The sequence below is a fragment of the Nasonia vitripennis genome, chromosome 5 (genome assembly GCF_009193385.2).
Source record: "Nasonia vitripennis strain AsymCx chromosome 5, Nvit_psr_1.1, whole genome shotgun sequence".
Taxonomy (NCBI): Eukaryota; Metazoa; Arthropoda; class Insecta; order Hymenoptera; family Pteromalidae; genus Nasonia; species Nasonia vitripennis.
This window is the reverse complement of record NC_045761.1, coordinates 10208378-10231347: the sequence shown is the minus strand read 5'-3', so window position 1 is coordinate 10231347 and position 22970 is coordinate 10208378. Positions and strand designations below refer to the sequence as shown.

General features: G+C 42.6%; 3 protein-coding genes across 3 annotated transcripts in view; 2 read left to right on the top strand and 1 right to left on the bottom strand.

The window, feature by feature from the left end:
• Positions 1–16012, bottom strand: part of LOC100678219 (mucin-19) — a 42187-nt gene extending 26175 nt beyond the window's left edge. The window contains exon 1 of the mRNA XM_032601179.1: positions 15685–16012. The gene's annotated coding sequence lies outside the window, so the exon portion shown is untranslated. The remainder of the gene's footprint in view (positions 1–15684) is intronic.
• LOC100678161 lies at positions 13766–14977 on the top strand. The gene is made up of 6 exons (XM_008217871.3): positions 13766–13916; positions 14062–14109; positions 14219–14287; positions 14366–14500; positions 14620–14670; positions 14753–14977. Exons 1-5 carry the CDS (start codon positions 13866–13868, stop codon positions 14623–14625), a joined length of 309 nt encoding a protein of 102 aa, XP_008216093.1. The 5' UTR covers positions 13766–13865; the 3' UTR covers positions 14626–14670; positions 14753–14977.
• Position 16013: 1 nt separating the features above from the next.
• On the top strand, positions 16014–22712 carry LOC100124130 (probable aconitate hydratase, mitochondrial). Its single transcript, XM_016988222.3, has 10 exons — positions 16014–16263; positions 17634–17788; positions 17970–18136; positions 18227–18570; positions 18671–19082; positions 19162–19364; positions 19923–20211; positions 20291–20564; positions 20638–20986; positions 21452–22712. Exons 1-10 carry the CDS (start codon positions 16231–16233, stop codon positions 21590–21592), a joined length of 2367 nt encoding a protein of 788 aa, XP_016843711.1. The 5' UTR covers positions 16014–16230; the 3' UTR covers positions 21593–22712.
• The last annotated feature ends 258 nt before the right edge of the window (positions 22713–22970 follow it).

Below are 22970 nucleotides of genomic sequence, written 5' to 3'. Positions count from 1 at the left end.
CACACACAGCCTGAATTTCGCGGCTATGTCACTGACTCCGCATCAAGGCGTGGTTGTGCCCGCAGATCTACAGATCGGCCTGAAGGACAGCCTCTATACGTTTCGTCGCTGTATATACATATATATGAATCGCGATAGCTCTCGTATACGAGGAATAAGAGCTCTGCGTATGTAGCAGTCTGGGAAACTCGATTATTGTCGGCGGCTCCATGTGAAAATCTGATGGAAGAGAGACCAACGCTCGTAATGATAGCGGCTGCCGTTCGATCATATACGTTGCATGCGCGCGCGCGCCCGTGTTTATCGCTGCTCTCTCGCGGAGCTAATTTTCTCCAGAGTTTTCCATGGACTTTGTTTTTTCGCGATCTCGTTGCTTTTGTGCTGCTGTTGATTTTTTCTAATTCCAATTGATTACCAATTGATCGAGATACGTATCAAAACAAAACAAGGCATTATAAGGGTCAGTTTGGATCGGAGACACATCGACATCTGTGTCAAAATCGTGCGCGAAAATATCCTCGTTTTATTGTTGCTCCTCGCGATACTCGACTTCATAATCCGCATACACGCACATAACGCCCCGCAGTGTACACGCTGGCACACTTGTTACGAAACTAATCAGCTCCGAAGCCTTCTACTTTGCGTACGACCTAGATCCGCGCGGCGATCTGGAACAGATTCCGCAAACATCGATAAGCGGCAACAGTCGTGATCGGCAGGATTATTATAATACATCACAAATCTCCGAAGCATAAAAGTTTTGACGTTTCCATCATAGGCCGCACAATAGCTGAGTAATTAAAACCGTCCCGACACCTCCGAGACTTCCTCCCGGTGCCTATGATATCTAATACGCGGACAACAGAAAACAATACGCATTTCGCAACCTCCTCAACCCAACGTACGGTCTCTGCTCCCGTACATACAGCACATATCCGCGAGTTTGCTGCTTTTAGCCCGAGGCACACGCGTTATATGCGCCCGGGACCAAGTTACATACGCTTTCCCTCGCGCTTGATGACTATCTGCCAATCGGCTCTCGACGGCTGCTCTACTCTTGCAATTTGCCGATTTTTGCCAGTCTCGCATATGTGGGCTCGCGCGCGTGATTCTGGGATAATAAGTCCGACACTTTTTTCGCGCGCGCGCGCGCAGCGTCATCGTTGCCCGCGCCGGAAACGAGACGTAATTTTGCGTGCTTTTATAATAGAGAATAAGAGCGATAGTTTCGGCGATCAAAGGAATTCCGGCGCGTACTTGGAAGGTCGCATCGCGGGCAAGTATTTTGATGCGAGCCGACGGGCTGTGTAAAGCGGGCTGTGCCTGTAACCCTTATTGGATTGTACGACCGGTGAAAGCTTGCCGATTCGATTTTTCTTTTCGCGGATGGTGATTGCGGGTCGAAAATACGGCTCGGGAGTGTGGAATTGTTGGGAATTTGCAGTTTTATATGTGCACCGGCGGCTGTGTGTCTTTTAGCCTTTACGAGCTATAAAACGGCGATGCAAGAATGTCAAACTCGGAGGTCGGAGACCGAGTTGCACTCGGTATATAGACGGCCGTTATGCTGGTGCGGTGTTGTTATTATTTCGGCTCATTCTTCCGACGAGTAAATACGAATTTTCTAGTAGGGAGCGACAAAAAAGGAGCTCAACTAATACGGCGGAGCACGAGCCAACCACTTCATAAATTATTCCCGAGAATCCTGTCAATTTTGATCCGGCATTATGAATTCAGCTCAGTCCACCTCAGAACGCGTGTTTTTACAATCCTCCCGGCGTGTTCGACTCTTGTACGTGTACCACAACATCGTCCCCTTTTTGTCTCGCCCAATGAAATACTGGAAATTCGGCCGAGGAATCCGGAAAACCGTCTCCCAGTTTTTTTCTTTCGCCAACCGAGTGAGCGAGCACACTTCGAACAAGCTGATTCTAACGCGTCGAGAGAGAGAGAGAGAGAGAGAGAGAGAGAGAGAGAGAGAGAGAGCCACTCAATTAATACGTTCGATTTCTTGCGCGAGAGGTAGTTCGAGTCTATTTACGAGTGGAAATTCAACGATGCCTGTCGTACGTGCGTAGCTGCTCCTCTAGCATTTTGACGATGCGTGAAAGTCCGCATATGCGAGCGCGTGAATTGTTCGCTCGATTTTTTTTCCTTCGCTGTGTGTGTATATGTATGCCTGGGTTAATTATTCTCGGCCTAGGATGCCTGTGTTTACGCAATGGAGAAAAAACGAATTAGCTATTTATGTAATTGAAATGAATTGGAGTTTAAAGTGCTGGAATGAAAACTTCACGGATGGTAGTCGCGCTCGCGAGAGAGGAAATAGCTATGGCTTAATTGGATCAATGTTAATTGCGCGCTTTATAATACACGCACTTGCTTTCCTACTCTCATTTTCGGCGATTCTGTCCCGCAGCGATACAGCAGAGACGATTTGTCAAAGTCGAGCCTTTATCGAGGGATTAATCTTTATTTATGAAGCCTCCGGCTGTCACGGCGGCTAATTTTTCAGTCACCGCAGCTATGCCTCCGCGCAGTGTTTCCCTAATATTGAATTCGAGTACAGCGCTCGCGCGAATTCCTTCGTTAAAGCTTTCGGCTTCGAACTTTGTATTTCTACACGTGCGCGCGAATGTTTACGAATTAGCCTCCATTTATTGATTTACGATGCATTTAAAATGTATCTCATGTTGTATGCATATACCTTTTGCGAAACGCGCAGGGCTTGTCTACGAAATTTGTCGACTGCCTAAATTATGCTCTCCTTTCGAGTGTGCACTGTGTCCGCACGGCAATATAATAAACGATTGTTCACGATCCGAAGAATTAATTATTATGCATCGTTACACCGGTGATTTGCGGATTTCGCGATGCACAAAAAGGTCTCTCAAGCGCCAAATTACGGCGTTGGGAAATATTTTGAGAGCTGCCCAAGGAAATGAACGAACTGGTCTCGAATGATCGGAGAGAGAAGTTCGAGTGCGAAGTAGAATAAGAGAGAACACATTTTTGATGCATTTCACAAGCCAAGTTCACGCGTGTAAACAATTTGAAATCGCGCGAAGGTCAGCGCTGGAAGATTCAATTACGTCGTAAAAAAATTCCCCCAAAATAAACAAAGCTATAGCTAAATCTATGATTGCCGACGTCGTCCCGTAAAACAGGGGCGTTTCCAGAGAAAGTTCGGCGCCAAATTAGCCGATCCTAATCGCATTAGATCGAATCGAATCACATCGTCATCGTCGTCACAACCCGCAGACATGTCGACCGGCATACAACACAGCTCACTGAATCCCATGGAGATAAAATCCGCGCACACGTACAGATATGGCCTTTGGCCGGTCAGCCGAATGAAATGCGAACTTTTCCGGACGCCTCTCCCTCTCGATTGCTCTTGCGTAACACCTCCAGATCGAAGCGCAGGCATCAAGCTCAAAAGGCATCGCGACGACGAAAAAAGAGCTCCGCGCGTGCGTCGGATGAAAGAAAAGTTACCGAGGACGTATAAGCGCCGACGGGCCTGTATGCACGTGTGTATAGGTATATTATGGCGTATGTGGACTTTCTCTGGCACTGAAATTACGTCACGGTCGGCCCGCGGCAGGCCACCTGTATTTTTTGCACTCTTTGTCTCTCGGACCTCGCCTTGCGCGCGGCTCTCTTTCTCTTTCTGCGCCTCCTTCTATACGCGGCCGGTCTCTTTTCTCGCGATTCGCGCGCACTATGACGTCAGCTGCGCCGGAGAACAGGATCTGCAGTGAGTTGTTGTTGTTATTACCTTGTTTTTTGACCAGCAGCGCAGCTCGCTGTCCCTCTATGGTCCTTTCAGATTTTTTTTTTCGGAGCCGTGTGTAAAAGTAGGAAGTTCGCTTCGCACGCGCGGAACGATTTTAATCTTTTGCTCTTTTTGAAAATGTCAGTTGTCGGAGTGATACAATGATTGCTTTATCGATAGAGCCTGTAATTTACGCGGGCCTAATGAGCGAGCGTATAAGCATGGAAAATGTGCAGTGTATGTGTATACCGAAGCGATGTGAAACTGCTGTGATTATAATTACACGCTAGGCTCGAATGTTTAATTTAAATTGTGATAATGTCGACTGTGAATCGCGCCTAATTCTTTGCCGCAATTACTCAATTTTCCGGCGTATCGCTGTGCGCCGTTTTCCAAATCCCATAGCAGACTCGCATAAATTTTCCCCGCCGATAAATCACCGGAGCGCAATATAATAATCTCGTCCTGAAAAATACAAAGCTAGCTCAGCACTCGCAGGAAGAAAACCTCCTTTCCTTCCGGTTTATTATTTATATAAAAATTGCCGCGCATTAATCGGACGACTGCGTATTGTAGCGCCGACATTCAATCACATAACGCGAAGGGGATAGAGGCAATACCCACGGCGAGTCGGAGAAACGCAAGCTGGATGTAATTGGAGCGGGCGCGTTCGGTATACTATAATCCTGGAGGAGCCGTATACTGCGGAAAAACAAAACGTCCAGCTTAATGAGCCGACGACTGCGGCGCTCAACTCTCTGGAGACGTATATCGCGCGCTGAGACGGATGACACAATCGGCTACCGGACAATGGTCGCCTCGGGAAAATCCATACTAGAGGGTTTCCTCGTAGCCACGTGAGATAGCTTCGCGCCACTTTCCACCGATGACGTTTGTCACTTGACTGGCTCGACGTTTCAATGATGGAATCCCTATATAAAAAAGTCATGACCGGATGAAGTGAAGCCAAGAATGCGTCAATATGATTGGCTCATGTAGTGCGCATGCGTCAAAAGTATCGTTAGAATTTTTTGATTTGTTTTTGATTTCTAAAATTGATTCTAATATTAAAAATGTAATATAATACTATAATACATATCAAATTATAATGTGTATTTATAATATTCTAGAGACATTCTACTCTCGAGATTATTCTATTCTCGAGACATAACCTTAAAATTTTAAAAGGAAGTTAGCGACGAAACCGCGGCAATTTTGAAATTTATATGAGCGCGAAATGAATCATATATTGTAAAGTTTGATATATTTCCGTGATAGAAAACAAATATTAAAAATATCAATCAAGTATTTATATTCCATTTAATAAGTTAATGAAATTATAGTCTACTACAGTGCGCGCAGCGCACTGCGCCAAGTCTAGTATTTTATAATTTTTACTATGGAAAAGTTCCTGTCGATCACATCACGGAATCGAGTGAGGATATAGTACATGAAACAAGACTCTTTCCAGAGGGCATACGAATTCTCGCGACTCCATAAATAACGTCTCGATCATTCGCCGGCGCGCGTAATGGGACAGCCATAAACCATCCTCGCGAGTCCAGAATCCGGAGCGTCAGTTTCTTGATTAGCGGCCGGCGCAGCTCTGCGTCCAACTAATTACCCGCGCGCGAGCAGCGAAAAAGTGCACGGAGCGACAAAACGTCGCTTAATGAGAATTTAACAGCTAATCCCTCGCGCCACATCCTTTATTTCTCAGGATTCAAAGCGCGGAAAAATATATCGCGAGATGAGCGGCTTACTTTTTCCAAGCTCGGTTTCAGGTATCAATAATAAAGGCGCGTCCACGAGAAAAATTGCCGTGTATCACGTTCGCCGAGCTTTTAGAGGACGGCTCTATTTAGAGGATGTTGATTTACAACGCTATAAATACCTGCTTAGCGCGCATTACGACCCGCGGGTCATTTTTTAAAAGCGTCGCTGCACAGTCTGCGAGCTCGGAGTAATTAATTGGATCGACGTGGACTCGTGCTAATGTCGTATTTATGATTGTACAATTATTTCTTCGGATGTATTAGCAGCGGTTTATTTAAACAAATGTCAATATTGCGCGGTTTGCGGAAAAATGGATCTTTGTTTTCAGTCCGATCAAAGAAGACAATGGGACTTATCATCCTCTTTACCGACATCGATCACTCGTTTATCCCGCGAACATCCAAGTGACCTACAAACTTGCAAAATCCTTCGGGTGATCGATACACCGTAGCGTCAGTGGCGCGAATAAAAAATAACAAAAGAATAATAATTCACCTCCTGCATCCCACGCAGCGAATCACGCTGAGCATCGGCTTAAGAATCCTCGAAATCCTGAATATACCACTCGTTCGAGCAATAAAAATCTCCTATACAAGGCAGCATTACAACACACCGAAAGAAAGCTCGATTGAACAATACGAGCTTCATGAAATTTCATGCGATGTGCGCAAAAAAGAGCCGCATGGCGGCGCGCCTTATCCGTAAAACGCGTTCAAAGCCGACGTCGTGCATGAATCATACGCGTTGTGCTGGGCGTTTTCTCGGAAAAGCCTCTCTACCTGAGTTTTTTTATGCGGCGGAGACTACTGTTGCATCGGCGGCCTCGTCCATAAGCTCGTTTATGCTATTTTCGCGCGTATGCGTTCCGAGGAATCAAAGAAAGGTTGGTTTCGTTCGATGGATTTTGAAGCCGAGTCTCGCATAAACCGATTTCACTCACTCCCCCATCCCCAGGCAAAACCTCAAGCGTCACAGCAGAAACCATAGCGTCACGGCTATAATTGCCGACGATTCATTACTGCAGCCCACAATAGGCCCCATTATCATCCCCGCTCACAGTCGCAAGAAGTCGCGCGCCGCATAGTCACGTCCGAGCGAGCACCACGGCCGCTTATGCGACACGCTTCAGCGCCGCTCTGCAGCCTGACGCTGAACACTCCGATGTAGATATATCCACACGGCTTTCTCGCTTCCGCGAGTATCTCGCGGCCCATTGTCGAAAAGACGGTATATCGGCACACTTCCGAGTCGAGAAAGCGATTTCGCGGGTCGATGATCCGACTGAGAAATGATGTGCTTCCTTCTACTGCCTTTTGTTTTCCTGCACTTTTGCACGGCTCGATTATGGAGTCTTGATTGAAGTTGATGTGTGGTTAGTCTTGTTCGACAGTTTTTTTGTTCAACTGTCACGGTTGCGTCATGTCCAGAAGTAATAATAGAGCCGTTATTTTGTGGGCCGTGCATAACTCCTGCACGATGGACTCTTGATCGATTGAATAATGAGCTGTCGTTGAACTCTATAATAATATACGCTCAAGTTGAGCAACACACAGCGAATGAATTCTATTTTTCGAACTACATCTCAAAACCAAAATTTGCGACATCGAAACCTACGCTACCGTGAGATCACTTTACGTCACACCGCCGAATCGAGTACCGCCGACAAAAAATCGTCCCGCAACGTTGTCAAACACGCTCGAATTAAGTATCGCGTCGCGAGCGATATCTCATTACTCATTGCGCCTGTGTACCCATTGCCCACACGTCGGTCGCGTCCGCCACCGCACGTGACTGTATAAATCACGCGAATTTCGCTGAGCTACATACCGTCGGCTACGCATCTGTAAAACACCCCAGCAGCGAGATCCTTTTGACGAATGACCCTACAGCTCTGCATCACGAGGCATATTAATTGCTCCGAGAGGATCAAGGGCGAGCTGCGGAGAATACCAGCGTACTGTATAGCAGAGCGAGATAAAAACATTCGCCACTACAGCGCCGCGGTGTCTCATTCTCTTGGCCACTATACTGTGCGAGCATTATATTGCGCAAAGCTCGCGCGGATATAAAGGATCGAGAGCTGCGGCTAATCGGGCTATCTCGAATTGCCTTTCAACTGTCAAGCTGCGGGAACGGGAGTCATACGCCTCGATTTTTTTCCTATAATTAATATAACCGCGCGAATATTATCGAAAGCGCCTGCGCTATATATATACATGTATATAGCGTAATAGATAAACACTCGCCGGCGCGTGATGTATTATGTATTTCTTTTTATAAAGTGGGTTGAGTTGTATCGATCCGACGAGAGAGACAGATCGCTGTCAGCCTACGAAAAATATATTATATTTGCCCCGACGGTGAAAGGGTTGCAACTTTGTGTATTTACAACGGATTACGTGTGTTCAAGGATCGTTGATCGCTTCAAGTGTGATCACTGTTGCAAATTTAGAAGGAGCGAAGCGATGAGCTCGAGAAGAGAGACCAGAATCCAAAGTATCCTTCAGTGGGTCATCTCTCGATAGCATCGAATTGGAACGAGACGATAACTTCCCGTTAAATAATCACCCGCGAGAGAACTAGGATCATCGGGGCCTATACGCATTCGTGTCACACATCGCGCGAACTGCATCAGAGAGCGATAATGAATTCGAGAAAATTACAAAACGCAACGCGCGCGACGACTATGCAACGAAATAAAAAGAGTCTGACTCAGATCTATTCCAGCGTCAAACGAGACGCATTTCTCCTACTGCATCCGCGCGTTTAGTGCGTCACGGCTAGTTTTTGCGGTCGTCTGGAACAATATATCGAGCGTAACTCGATTACGTCAACCGCTGGGGGTGTTGCTCTCGCTCTATAGGCGACGACATCTGCGCATAGTAATTAAACGATGCGTTGGCGCTAGCTCGAATCGGTGACTTGTGACACACCTGTGCAATATGTCTCTCGAATACGCGAATTTATCGATTTATTTTTTTCGCAAGATGCGAGAATAAATGCATGTATCCGCATAAGCGTGTGTACCAACAGATTCGGTGAAAGCTTCGGTCGTCCACCTTGAGAATCGCAGGAGGAAGCGGGTGTGAGTAATTGGATCAAAAAGGCGGAGCTGGATGTGAAAATAAAGTTGCGCTCGAGCGAGAGTTATTGTCGCGACTGGTTTTTGCGAACTTCTTTTATTTTGAATTAAAATTAACTTCGCGTGTGTGTCTATATTGAAATGCTTTAAAGCTTTAAAGCTCGGACTCGTCGACCTTTTGTGGCCTTGAATTCGTGGCAGTCTGAGTACTTTTTTTTTGGACTGAAGTTGTTTGTCTCGAGATAATTATATACACAAACAATGTCTCGCTGTACTTTTTCTTCTTGAATTTTAACCATTTCCGAGCGCGTCAACAAGTCAATAAAGTGAGAAGATTTCGTTCACGAAATAGGCAACGAAATTATAAATTTATTTGAATAAACAAAAAAGAATTGCTCCACATATCCAATGAAGCCTTGCGCGTAATGCGCACACGGAGATGCGAATAAATATACCAGAAGCAGTAGAAAAAAAACGCTTTCCATCTGAATATTATTATTCAATATATTACGTACATGTGAAGAGCTCGCGTATTACTCGCGTATTAGAGCCGATTTATTCGGCTATAATATAAGAAAAAAGGATTTTTCCATAAGATGTGACGCAACCAAATCGAATAAATAATAATATATTAGAGGCGCAGGTATGAGAGTTTTAAGAAAAGCTCAGTCGCGTAAACTAGTTCATTACCCTGTCCAAACAAGTCCTCAAGCTAAATTTTTAATTGTCATAAGTCGCGCGGGGAGAAGAGTTACGTAAGCGTATGCGAATAGAGAAAAATTATTCTCTTGTCAACTTTCTAGCGAGAGCATTTCAAGCTGTCGTTTGAGATTCTTAATTAAGATCCCCGCCACGTGACGTGTGTTATCCGAGAATTTCGCAAAAACCTGTGTACGCAGATCGTTATACTCCCTAATACTACCGCGCGGTTGCGCTTTTGCCAAGATTAAGCAATAAAGCACTGAACTCTTATTTTAAGTACAGTAATATTTAATTCTTTTATACCTCAAGGAGATACGTTGTAGTGAGCGTTTACAAAATATCCTACTCGATTAAGAAAACAGCATCGATATCTGCTTGCGCTAGTTTCAAAACTCCTAAATTACAGCCCCTCAGCAGATTCTAAATACACAGCCACCCGAGGTTCGTCGACTTTTCCAATCCAATGCACATAGGCATCCGACGAAACCCACCATCATATCAAAGATCGACACTCGGACATTCCCAACAACACAGATTATCGCTCTAATTTGTAGTTAGGCGAGCGATAGCTATCCGAGGAATCTAGTGTAAAAATCCTTCGATCGAATCCACCTGAAAGTCGAGCAGCGCAGTGACACCTCTTTTTATCCGATACACTGCACCGGCAGCAATCGGTTCACAACTCACATAACGGCCCCTGGCGCACAGTGTGCGGTATAACGAGATCGGCTGAGCCCTCGGGCTACACCCCCGCAGCAAAACAATCGTAATTACGAACTTCGCTCTCGTTAATTATCGACTTTGCGCGCCGGAGATCTCAGGTGAAACGACGCTCTTTTTTCTTGCGCTGAATTTATTGCCCCGACGGTATAATAACCGCGTCGCTCGGATTTTTAATTGATCGGCGAGCGTGAGTTTTGATGGATGGGAGTATGGCTCTGGGGGTGAAGACGGCCGTTTATGATCAGCCTCGGACACTATGTACCGCGAGAGAGAGAGAGAGAGAGAGAGAGAGAGAGAGAGAGAGAGAGAGAGAGAGAGAGAGAGAAACGAAGGACAGCGGTGTACAAACATCGTTATTACCGCACGGAGATAGTTTGACTTTACGAGCGAGGAGTGTTGAGTTTACAGTTTTGAGAACGCGACGATAGCGTAATAATATATAAATTAGAGCAGTGCAATTAGAGGCATCACCTACTACAACGTATATAACACACGACGTTCCTCCACGTTTCACGGCTCAAGTCATCGTTGGCATTACTGCGGATAATAGCGAAGCCGTTAAAAAATTATCTCGTCAAAGTGCCGACTCGCAAACTGCGAGAGCGAGTGAGAGAGCGATGAACCAGCGGATTCCGCAACGCCTCGATGGGCGATATAACAGCCGCACAGACGTCATCGTCTCTGCATCAGCCTTTCCCGAGCTGCAGCTCCGAAATATTTAGTTCAAGACTACCAGGCTCCAGTAGACCGGATCTCCCTCGAGTAACTACAACACACCTCATCGCTGCACACGCTCTCTCTTTTTTATTCTCCGAAACCCTTTTCCTCGAGCGCGCAGCTTCATTAAGCTACTGGTCCACCCCAAGCCGCATCCTTGAGCCTTTTCCTTTTCTCTCTCTGGAGCGACTGGTTTCGCGCAAGGATGAGCCGCGCGAAAGGACCGTTGCATCCTTCGGCCATCCTGAAAATAATCCAAGCTCTCTCCCTTCGAAACAGAGCCGAGGTCGTTCTGATGTATCGGAGACACTTCTCTCGTTGAGAGAAGATAAGTGTGTAGGTACAGAGACACGCCTTCGGACGATGGGTCAATCGCGAAGGGATAAATAAGTGTAGATATATAAACCAGTGCGATCGTGAGACTTTTTTAGTTCCTCAGAGGTGCAATCGAGACGTGTGACATAATTCATCGAGGGTGTATCGCCGCGCGGAAAGTAGTTATAGATATGGGACTTTTTTCTCTCCATCTCAAAGTATATCAATAAGGGTACACTTGTTATAGTAAATGGAGCGTTTACGGATGAATTATATTTAGTATCGCGCGCCTGGAAGCATTTTTATATATTGATAGAATGATTGTGAAATCGCGAGCGCGGGGGTTGCTCAAGAATATTGATTTTTCTCGTCGTTTATAGTGACTTGGAGAAGTTTCATATATTCCTCAACCAAGAACAATGAATTATTTTCGCTCGTGGAAGCAAAAAAGAATTCCGAATAACATTTTTCACAGTTGTAAACTTTCATACAATTACAAAGAAATGTTTTTATAAGGCGGCTTCGAATAGCGTATATTAAAGCCAAACGAGCTAATTGATAGCGATTATATGCTGATGAAATCACTCAATACAGCTCGCGCGCATATAATATCGCATGTGTACGAGAAAATTGAGAGTGAACGTCGAATAATTTAAATTTCTCTACCGCGTCGATCCGCGCCAAAGAAATGATCGAAGCATTTTATATAAAATTCGTATAAATTAAACTCTCCACCACACCACTACGAGATAGCCACGATCGCAATATGCACTCGCTCGCGCTTTATTACATTAGCGCAGATACGCATCAAACAATGACTCCCGTGAACAGCAGCTCGTGTACATCGTTACGCAATTCAGCTAAAAACCATTACTCATCGCAAAGTGGACTGTACAGCCAGACTACCTCGATCCATTAAACGAAAAAAAATACATCCCACCGCCATCTCCAGGATCTTCGTATACTAAATTTCGCACCAAGTGCGAAAATGAAAAATTACAGCCGAAACAATGCTGGCAAACGGAAGTCGACGTACAAGGCCGCGCGAATACGGAACCATCTCTCGAGACAACAACGAAGCGCGCGAAAAATTCGTGTCAAGGCTCTTCGAAAGCACCACCCACTCCACCTTCGATTGACAAGTAAATAATCGCGGGAACTTCGCCGAGAGACAGAAGTAAAAAAATGAAAGTCGAAAAACCAGAGATCGGTACATATGCGCGCTGAGATAAAAATAGCCGGCGCCGATAAGCACGCAATGAAAGCCACTAGGGCATAAGAGGTGGAGATCCACTTCGTACAAGGGTTCAGTTCAAGGAAAACGAGAATCGCGAGAAGCGGCTCATCTGGCATAACTACTTTTTCGAGATTACCCTGTGTGACACCTGACGCGATGCGTATGGTCGACTTTTAGTTCGCGAGAATAAAGGGGATATACTAGTCGCGTCGAAAACAATGTTGCAACAGGCGGCTGATTTTTTCCGCAAATTGGCTGTTAAACGCGAGAAAGGCTGTGAACATTATGTACCGCGAGGACTGTTCTCGAAGTGGGAACAAAAAGTTTGTTGACGTGCGCCGAGACGCCTTTGTGAATTTTTTTTTCAACGGCGTTGTAATGAGCGCGACGGAGATTATATGTTTATAAACAGTTTGTAATTGAAGCGTTCTTTTCTTCTGGTTTTCATTATACAAGTTTTTTTTTCAAAGTAAAAACCAATTCATGAGTTTCAGAAAATAATAATTTTATATTGATGGATGGTTTATGAATTTAGATAAACAAGAATAAATCGTTGCACTGAAATAAGTGTTCAAGTGTAAGAGAGGAGAAAAACTTAACAGCAATAATGCTGCTTAAAAATAGAATAGCTTGCCAACAGTGACACAGTTTTACAGCGTGACTACAGGTCGCGCCTTATCCATTTGAAAGAATTTATTGCTATGGATGACCATATTTTTTACGTTCTCATATGTACATAATAAAATACAAATCAAAAACCTTTAACAGTCGTGCACATTGTCTTTGTTCTCATTTTACGCATTTTTAGTCTAAAATTTATTAAAATCATTTTTTCTTACTTCTAGGAAGTTTTGTAGTTTTTAGAAAATTTTCCTTTTGATAAACACTGTAAAAACATGTTTAGAGATGTTTAAAATTCGAAGTACATGTTTTCAGAAAATATCCGTATTGGTTTGTTTACGTGTGGGTCTGCGCGCTCACGTGCGTATGTAGCGTAATATTTCTAGAGCTACTTTGTATGTTTTTCTATTCCCAATTTACAAACTAAACGAATAATAACGTATAGTTGCCAATATTTTACCTTGTAAATTGTGTGTTTTTTCTACCTACCACGTAGCAGATCCTTAAGCATTTTCGCAGAATGTGTCACGTGTTTACACTATACTTATGATTACATGCGCTATTATAAAACTTATGTTTACTTAAGCTCGGCTCTCTAGAATTGAAGATGTTGCTTTCTGATCACTGGCTTTAAAAACACTGCACAATAGAATAATAATGCTGGAAAAATTCTATAAAACTGATCTATATTCAGTAATATTACACAGATTTTGTAATAAATTATTCAGTGATTATATTTACTATATTATTCATATGTTAAAAATTCAAGTGTATACGCTTTGATAATGTCATCAAAACATGCAAATCATTATTGACGCTAATCCGATAAAACTTCTGTCAAACGTATAAATACGATGGCATTTAAAGTATAGTCGTATTTCTTGCCAAGTCTTAAAGAAATAATTTCACTCGAGATGATGTTAAAGGCACTTTTTATTGTTCTGATCGGATGTGCCGTAGCTTTTGTAAGTATTTTTTATTATTTTACTCACTGAACTAATTAAAGAATGCTTTAAAACATGAAATAGTTCGAAAGCCAATTAAATAAAAAAGAAACAAATTAAGTTGTTTAAAATTATGTTAGAATACTATATTCTACTTATTTTGTAGGCTAGCCCTGTCAAACGAGATGCTTTGGCAGAAAGGTCTATTGCTAAGGTATGTAATATTAATTTTTATTTTATCCACACAATATTAAGATAATAAAGATTAAGATTTTTTTATTAAATGAAATTATTTTCATAATATTTGTAACTTTTAATTATAGGAAGTAACTAAAATTGGTTCTGGATTCAAAGAACTAATCAAGGAAATATTTGCAGCAATTGTAGGACAGGTACATATTTATTTATGCATAATTGTTTGAAATAAATACAGTTTTCAAGTTAAAATAATTATAAATGGGTTTTTTCAGATTGGTGGAGCGATCGCGGATAATCTGCAGGGGGCATTCCGTAAGCTTGGAGAACGTCTGCACACCAAGGAATACAAAGAAGGAGTTCAAGAATTTTTTGAAACTATGCAGAAATTGGAGGAAGCTGAGGACAAGGTATGTCACATTTATTATACACATACCATGAAATAAGTAGAAGTGATATTTTGTATAAGAGAGATCAAACATTGTTAATAATTTATGTGATTAACTCGCAAAATCGTTAAATTTGTTAGCTTTAAAACGACAAAGAAACTCAAGAATACTTCGAGAAGGAAGCTGATAAGGTATTATTAACACTTTTCCCATTTTTATATGTTATTCAATATTGTAAAGTAAATTAATTACATTTTCGTCGTTTGCTTACAGGTTGGCGAAGCTTTCTTTTATTTGGTTGAGCAGGCCTACGAGAAGATCAAGAACAACGAAGAAGGTACCGTGAATGCTGAAGAATTCAAGAAAGTCGTGGACGAATTCAAGCAAAAGGTAGACAAAGTTTTGTAAATCAGACGATAACCTTTTTGTCGTATTCATATAGCTGAATGTAATATTTTTCATGTTGATACTGTAAATAAACTATAGCGTTTGAAATCATCAAGTGATTTATTATTTAAACTTTATACTTTATCTTTATTAACTTAATCTTTCTTTCCGGTTTGCAACTTAAATATTCTTAGCATCCATTAATCTAATTATTTTCCCGCCACTCACCCTGCAAAGTAGCCGTAGCCCTTTTTATAATACAATTTATATCATACTCTAGGAAGTTTCACTCGAATTTACATTTTATTTCGTTATTGCACTCTGATTCTCCACGATTCAGTAATCGCGGTCACTCGATTCGGTTTTAAAATATTGATATGGGATCTGGATAAGATCCAATGAAAATTGCATGCGAACGACCGCTCGGGATTGAATCAGGTACCGTCGAGTGTGGAGTCGATTAAAATCGCAACCGAGGCGATTGAATGCTTACCACTGAATTCTCAATCAATAAGTAATCTCCGTGTATACTTTGCGAGAGCTCGCATTTCCAATGTATTTATGTTAATACAATGTCGACAGCAGTGCCGGATGTGAAGCTCGATATATCCTTTAAATTCACGATCGTTTGAACGAAGCGAAGAAACGTTTTAGATATTTGTTTATTTTAATTGAATGTAACGTTTATTAAATGCTACATTAAAAACTATGCTTCCGATTCCCGCGTTACGAGGATAATTTTCAAATCATTTGATTAAGAGTATCGATAAATATCACAAGTATATCATGAAAGCAATTATAATAGCATAGAAACTTACCCAACTAAAACCATTTCTTTACTGGCGATCGGGCGTAAAACGCATTCGTTTATCATCTCGAGCACAAACATAACTATAAACTTCGAAAGTAGAAAGTCAATGACTATGAAAAATATTCCGATGTACATACAAAGTACTTATTTCCATTCCCGCGAAGAACAGTACAACAAAAACACAAACACTCCCGAAATACCTAGTGGAAAGTGGCGCCAACTCACTGGTACTGACACCCACGCACACGCGCTATATTACCCCGAATCGCCAACTCGGCTCTCTACCTTATCCGCGTAAGCTAAAAAAAGATTGCGCGTGCGCGTGTCCGTCCTCGTCGTCTATATACGCGATTCGAGAACTTCACGAGTCAGCATCGAAATTGGGCGACGGGCGATCCGAAGAGAAAAAAGCGGAGCAGTACACTGGTGGCCGGTTCGAGAAGGACTGCCACACAGGAAAAGCGACACGAGTGAGGGAGAGAGACACGCGACAATAAAAACGAGGACTCGTTAATTATCCACGACGTTGCCTTAAAACAGCTGAGATAACACGATGTCGTACTGCACCAGGATTTTGCAGGCGCAGGTAGGTCGAGCGAGCCCTTTTCGTCCCCCGATTACGTTACGAGCGCATCCTTCACTCCTGCGCTTCGTCGATATTCTCAGTATTCTGTGCATATATGCCGCGATGATGCTTCTGGGTTTTTTTCTTTCGTTTTTGCGAGCCTCTGCACGATACGCCCGAGAGTCGCTGCACGGTCCGCTGTTGTGCAAAGGTCAAAAAGGATCTTCACTGCGACTTATTTTTGTCATTAGCGTCGACGGCCGTATGTCTACAATGCGATGCCACGACTCTATTTCAGATTTTCCAATCAGCAGCTTATGCGCCTCCGTCGTCTTCTTCTTTTTCTCTCGGCTGGAGACAGCCCCAGCTGTTTTATCTTGAATTGTAACTGGTGTAACTGCACCTCGTATTTTTAACCTCGTGCTCTCGCCCGATAAGCCAAGAAACTGAGACGAGTAATTCGATATGCGATCCGGGAGACGTTCCCGGCGTCTACGACGCTCGTACAGCCGGCTCCGCGACAAAATTTCCGTTTTCCCGAACAGGAAAATTTGGTGCGCGCGTTACGTAATCCGCCGCGAAATACCTGCTCGAGAGTCGGGTTTATGATGAAGGTGCGATGGTCGATTTCAAGGTTAGGTAGAATCTTCTGCTCGCGAGATACGCACGAGGCATGCGCGTACCCGCCGACTTTCGAATTTTCGTCGAATTTATTTTTATTTTCATTCGGGAGTCGTTGGAAATGTTTAAAACTTTATGACGTCGAGGCTAGAGTCGGTTGAACTAATCTTTTTAGTAAAAAATTCTGCGAATTATTTAATGTGAGTGTTAACTACGACTGATTTTTCTTAGTATTTACGATTTTTAAAGCTGAATTGACAACGTTCTTAAAATATCCAGGAATTTTGACATTCTAGTGATGATAAGCAATAATGTTTGAATCGTAAAAAGGCAGTTTGTGTATCTACTAACGTGCCCTCGATATAGATATCATCAGTGCAAAATCTTTATCCACCTGAAAGTCTTTTTTTTTATTGCTTTTAATTGTGCAATGAACATTCATTGGCAATATAAAAATAAACATTGTATATCTTTTCAAATATATAAACCCAAAACTTACAGGATTATTTCCTTGATTATTTCACAACCATTTATCTAGTATACTTTGTATTGCGGTTCAATTTATAAAACTTAAAAGAATATGTAAATAGTTGATAAGTGTGTGTTATTGACTTTGGATTTATCATTATAAAAACAAGGCAGACATCTAGAGCTTGCTTGCAAAGATAAGATTGCAAACAAAGTGTTTAGTTGAGTTTGATGCGTCCCAAATATCCATATAAGTTCAGCTATGTTATCAGTGCTAATTTTATCATTATTTTTGCTCATAGAAAGTAGCTAGTTTGGCTGCTGAAGTACAACAAAGATGCTTCAGCACAAGCCCACTCACCTTTGCAGCCGCAAAGGTGGCTATGTCAAAATTCGACTCCACTGCTTACTTACCTTACGACAAATTGGATGAGAACATCAAAATTGTTAAGAAAAGGTACATAAGATGATTCTAACTAGTGAAATTACTTCTTTATGTTCTATTACTTAATGCTGAATCAAATGTTATTTAATATTTGGCAGGCAAAAACATGTCAGATGTTACATAACTTTAATGCAATCTATCTATATTGTTAAGTGCTCCGATGGTAACCAAGTATTTTTCTGCTCATTTCCAGGTTGGACAGGCCCTTGACTCTATCAGAAAAGATTTTGTACTCTCACTTGGATGAACCCCAGAAGCAGGACATTGTTCGTGGAACCAGCTATTTGCGTCTGCGTCCTGACCGTGTCGCTATGCAGGATGCTACGGCTCAAATGGCTATGCTCCAATTCATCAGCTCTGGTAAATAATGATTTTTAGAATTGTGATATAAAATTGAAATTCCTCTTTTGGTTTCAAATAATAAGTGTATAATGTGTGAAATTTTCATAGGACTACCAAGAGTTGCTGTTCCATCAACAATTCACTGCGATCACTTGATTGAAGCCCAGTTGGGTGGAGACAAAGATTTGAAGCGTGCCAAGGACATCAACAAGGAGGTTTACAGCTTCTTGAAAACTGCTGGTGCTAAATATGGTGTAGGCTTCTGGAATCCTGGATCTGGAATCATTCATCAGATCATCCTTGAGAACTATGCCTTCCCTGGTCTTCTCATGATTGGTACTGACTCTCACACTCCCAACGGAGGTGGTCTTGGTGGTCTATGCATTGGTGTTGGTGGTGCTGATGCTGTCGACGTTATGGCTAACATCCCATGGGAGCTTAAGTGTCCCAAGGTCAGTATTCAATTGTTCATCTTTGTACATCTAATTATTTCTTGGACTTAGTATGATCAATTTGTAACTGAAATGATGCTAAAATGAGTTTAAAATTCAGGTCATCGGTGTCAAGCTCACTGGAGAACTGAAAGGCTGGACTAGCCCCAAAGACATCATCCTTAAGGTCGCGGGAATCCTGACCGTCAAGGGTGGTACTGGTGCCATCGTTGAGTACTTTGGACCGGGTGTAGACAGCATCAGCTGCACCGGTATGGCCACCATCTGCAATATGGGTGCCGAGATCGGAGCCACCACATCCGTTTTCCCCTACAACGACAGAATGAAGGACTACCTTAAGGCCACCCAGCGTGCCAGCATCGCCTCCGCTGCAGACCAGTTCAAGGGATCGCTTCTGACTGCTGACAGCAACGCCAAGTACGACCAGGTTATCGAACTCGATCTGTCCACTCTCGAGCCTCACGTCAACGGACCTTTTACTCCTGATCTTGCTAATCCCATTTCGAAACTGGGTGAGTTTTCGCATTAAAATTTCTTCCATCAGTTATCCTTCGAAACAATCAATTCTTTAACACTTAATTATCAATACAGGCGCCGAGGCAAAGAAGAACGGTTGGCCCAATGAAGTTAAAGTTGGTCTCATCGGCTCCTGCACGAACAGCTCCTACGAAGACATGGGCAGGTGTGCCAGCATCGCCAAGCAGGCCATGAAGCACGGTCTGAAGGCTAAGGCCGCATTCAACATCACCCCCGGTTCCGAGCAAATCCGCGCCACCATCGAGCGTGACGGAATCGTAAGTACTCTGACGCACATGTCTTTTTTCTCGATCTATACATAGAACCGACCGGTATGTACCGCGTAATGATTAGTTAATCATTTGTCACATGCCAAATACTCAATAACCGTATTATACTCGAATGTATAAGCGAAGAATATCCTCTTGCCAAGTGGCTTTCAGAACAGTCGAGAAGCTCAGTCTGATAATCGCTTAAGCTCTTCTAATACCGGCGCGATTGCAAGGAAGCGCGTGATGCTTCATTTTACGCATCACCAGATTAATCAGTTCGTCTAATGTGTAATAAGGTTGAATTTTCCGGATAAGCTTAAGCATTCATCTTTTTATCGAATATTGCTAGTTTGAATATTGACTCTTTCGCAAAGAGAGAATGAGCAATTCAGATCTTGCCTCCAAGTATGTACTATTCAATTTAATCAAACTTTCTTATATAAGATTCAGTAATAGCAAGCAAATTATCGTTAACATCGCTGTTTATACTAACATCAAGAAGAGGTCATGTTTTCTCTTTGTTTTATGAATAATATTTATTGATTTTTTGTTTGTTTTATTTAGTCCAAAGTCTTCAGAGAATTTGGAGGCACCGTTCTTGCCAACGCCTGCGGACCCTGCATCGGTCAGTGGGATCGACAGGACATCAAGAAAGGAGATAAGAACACCATTGTCACCTCTTATAATCGTAACTTCACCGGTAGAAACGACGCCAACCCCTCCACCCACGCCTTCGTCACCAGTCCCGAGCTCGTCACCGCTCTCACTTTAGCTGGACGTCTTGACTTCAACCCTCTGACTGACAAACTGAAGGGTGCTGATGGAAAGGAATTCCTCCTTGACAGTCCTTATGGTGAGTTGATTGACTATTATGCTAAATATGATTGTATACAATTGTTGGTTATACGTGTTATTAAATTTGATCCTTTCAGGCGACGAGCTACCGAGCAAAGGATTCGACCCCGGTATGGACACGTACGACGCGCCTCCAGCCGACGGAAGCAAAGTCAGAGTCGACGTTGACCCGAAATCCCAGCGTCTTCAGCTGTTGGAACCATTCGACAAATGGGACGGTAAAGATCTGACCGACTTGACTGTTTTGATCAAGGTCAAAGGAAAGTGCACGACCGATCACATTTCCGCTGCCGGACCTTGGCTCAAATACCGTGGACACTTGGATAACATATCCAACAACATGTTCATCGGGTAAACATTATGAACCATAAACTTAAATAGTTTATCTGTACTCGCAATCAACCAAAAATCTTGCTGTCTATAGTGCCACCAATTCCGAGAACGGTGAGATGAACAAGATCAAGAACCAGCTGACCGGTGAGTGGGGTGGTGTACCAGATGTGGCTCGTCACTACAAAAAGAACGGAATCAGGTGGGTCGCTATCGGTGACGACAACTACGGTGAGGGTTCCTCTCGGGAGCACGCCGCTCTTGAACCCCGTCATCTTGGTGGCCGTGCCATCATCGTCAAGAGCTTTGCCCGTATTCACGAGACCAACTTGAAGAAGCAGGGTATGCTTCCTCTTACCTTTGCCAACGCATCGGACTATGACAAGATTCAGCCGACCGACAAGATCAACATTCTCGGTTTGAAGGACCTCGCACCTGGAAAGGTATTTTTTAACGCTACTTAGTACCATATTTTATTGTAACAAAAAAAAAAAAATTATTTTCGAATCTACGGTTTTCGAATACTGGTATCACGGAATTTTATCTTTGGCATTGATTTCCTCATTTCTTTTACAAATGCAAGAGATTACGTCTACGTATATGCGATAAAGTTTATTGATATACTGATAAGATCTTTGACATTACGACTGTTTTTATTATATTTCCGCGATCACAGATATAAACTACTTTACATATTTTGAATGTTATTTCGTTCCAAAAAGATGCTTCTTACGCAAGTTTGTGCTATCACCAAAGAATACCGTGATAACGCGATTCGATTATCTCCGAACGAAAGTTCGTTTCTAATCTTTCCAATTAAATTCCACTTGGCAGAGTTTAATTGGAGGTTCCAAAGTGCACCGGCAAACTTTCCTTATCTAATCAGTATCAATTTTTTTTCTTTTCAGCCCGTGAAATGCGAAATCAAGCACAAGGATGGCAAGGTAGATACCATCACCCTCAATCACACTCTCAACGAACAGCAAATCGAGTGGTTCAGAGCAGGTTCAGCTCTCAACCGCATGAAGGAAATTGCCGCTGGCAAGTGAAGTTCGTGCCCCGACGACAACACCACGCATCGACGCAACGAACACGTTTCTACAGCTAGTTATGCTTAGGCCGATTAAGAAGTTAGAGAAAATTTTGCGCGCCGTCTGCGGGCTCGCGCGTCTTCTTTGCTGACGATTAAAGAGTGCTACTTTTCAATCGCGCACTGAAACCTCGTCGGAGGAAAAACGTGCGAATCGCATGTCGACAATATGATAATAATCACTTAGTTGATATATATTCGTATAAATGAAACAAAAAAGACGTGAATAATGTAACGTAGCAATGGAAGAAAGTTACTGTAATCGTGTACAGAGGTGCAACATTTATACAAGCAGGCGTGCACGTTTGTACAAGGTTTCAGGTATTTTTTAAGTACGTCCAACGCTAACCGTGAGATTAGGAGATGTTATGAAATTATGTATTTAACAAAACCGTGGAGATCGTGTTCGAAGTGCTAAAGTGAAAAACAATAACACAAAATCCACGACAAAGATATTAATATGAATTTTATTTATGAGAATCGCATCGGGCAACTTAAGATTTAATCTTATGCGAGACAGCTCAACCAATGCTTTTCCCCGCCTTTAGCGCCCTTTTCAAAGAACGCAAGCAATATAGAAGTCACGATTACGTGACAAAGAGACGCGTTAGCGAGGATCGAAAGTCCCGTACGTTCGGCCGGTTTCACCATCGTGGAAAATGGAATTCGTGTACGCCCCGGGCTGGTTGAACGTGCGTCCTTAGATTCGAGTCGCGTTTATTCGTCACCGCTCTTTCTTCTCCCAATCATGTGTAAATATTTTTATCAAGAAAGGAGAATCCCTATATACAATGTTTGATCGATTATATTGAGTGTAGAAAACGTCACAGGTATTCGCCTATACAATAGCCGGTGAATAATTTATTTAATGAAATTTTATTTTCAACCTGTGATTTTTTTCTGATTTCTATATACATATATGTGTGTGTGTATGTAAGACCAGCATCGAGATGACGGGCAGCGTTGCCGTTTCGGCAGTTGCGTGCGAGCGCGCGAATAGCCCCATTGTAATCGAACGATCGAATCATCGTCATTATTTGCGAAATGATAACGTTAATAAAAGATTAATCAAAAATCAACTACAGAGTTCGTTTTCATTAGAACGATGGCGATACAACATTAAATTACCAACATTTAATTAACGATATTTATCACGTTTTCTTTGTAAAACATTTTTCAGCGTGCAAAAGAAACAGCTAAAAGGCAGTATAAAAAGACAAGCTTAATTAAAACGCTTTTCTTTGATCTCACAAAATATATAAAAATTAATGCAAAGTACACCGAAGGAAAAACATTTCAATTTTTTTGAAATCACAAGCAGTGTTTCTTCTTTTATA

What these genes read in the sequence shown, in the direction of transcription:
- LOC100678161 (XM_008217871.3), top strand. Translation starts at nt 13,866, where the DNA reads ATGATGTTAAAGGCACTTTTTATTGTTCTGATCGGATGTGCCGTAGCT. An exon ending in CAGAAAGGTCTATTGCTAAG is followed by an intron (nt 14,110 to 14,218) that starts GTATGTAATATT and finishes TTTTAATTATAG; the next exon opens with GAAGTAACTAAAATTGGTTC. An exon ending in TTGCAGCAATTGTAGGACAG is followed by an intron (nt 14,288 to 14,365) that starts GTACATATTTAT and finishes GGGTTTTTTCAG; the next exon opens with ATTGGTGGAGCGATCGCGGA.
- LOC100124130 (XM_016988222.3), top strand. Translation starts at nt 16,231, where the DNA reads ATGTCGTACTGCACCAGGATTTTGCAGGCGCAG. An exon ending in CCAGGATTTTGCAGGCGCAG is followed by an intron (nt 16,264 to 17,633) that starts GTAGGTCGAGCG and finishes TTTTGCTCATAG; the next exon opens with AAAGTAGCTAGTTTGGCTGC. An exon ending in GGGAGCTTAAGTGTCCCAAG is followed by an intron (nt 18,571 to 18,670) that starts GTCAGTATTCAA and finishes TTTAAAATTCAG; the next exon opens with GTCATCGGTGTCAAGCTCAC.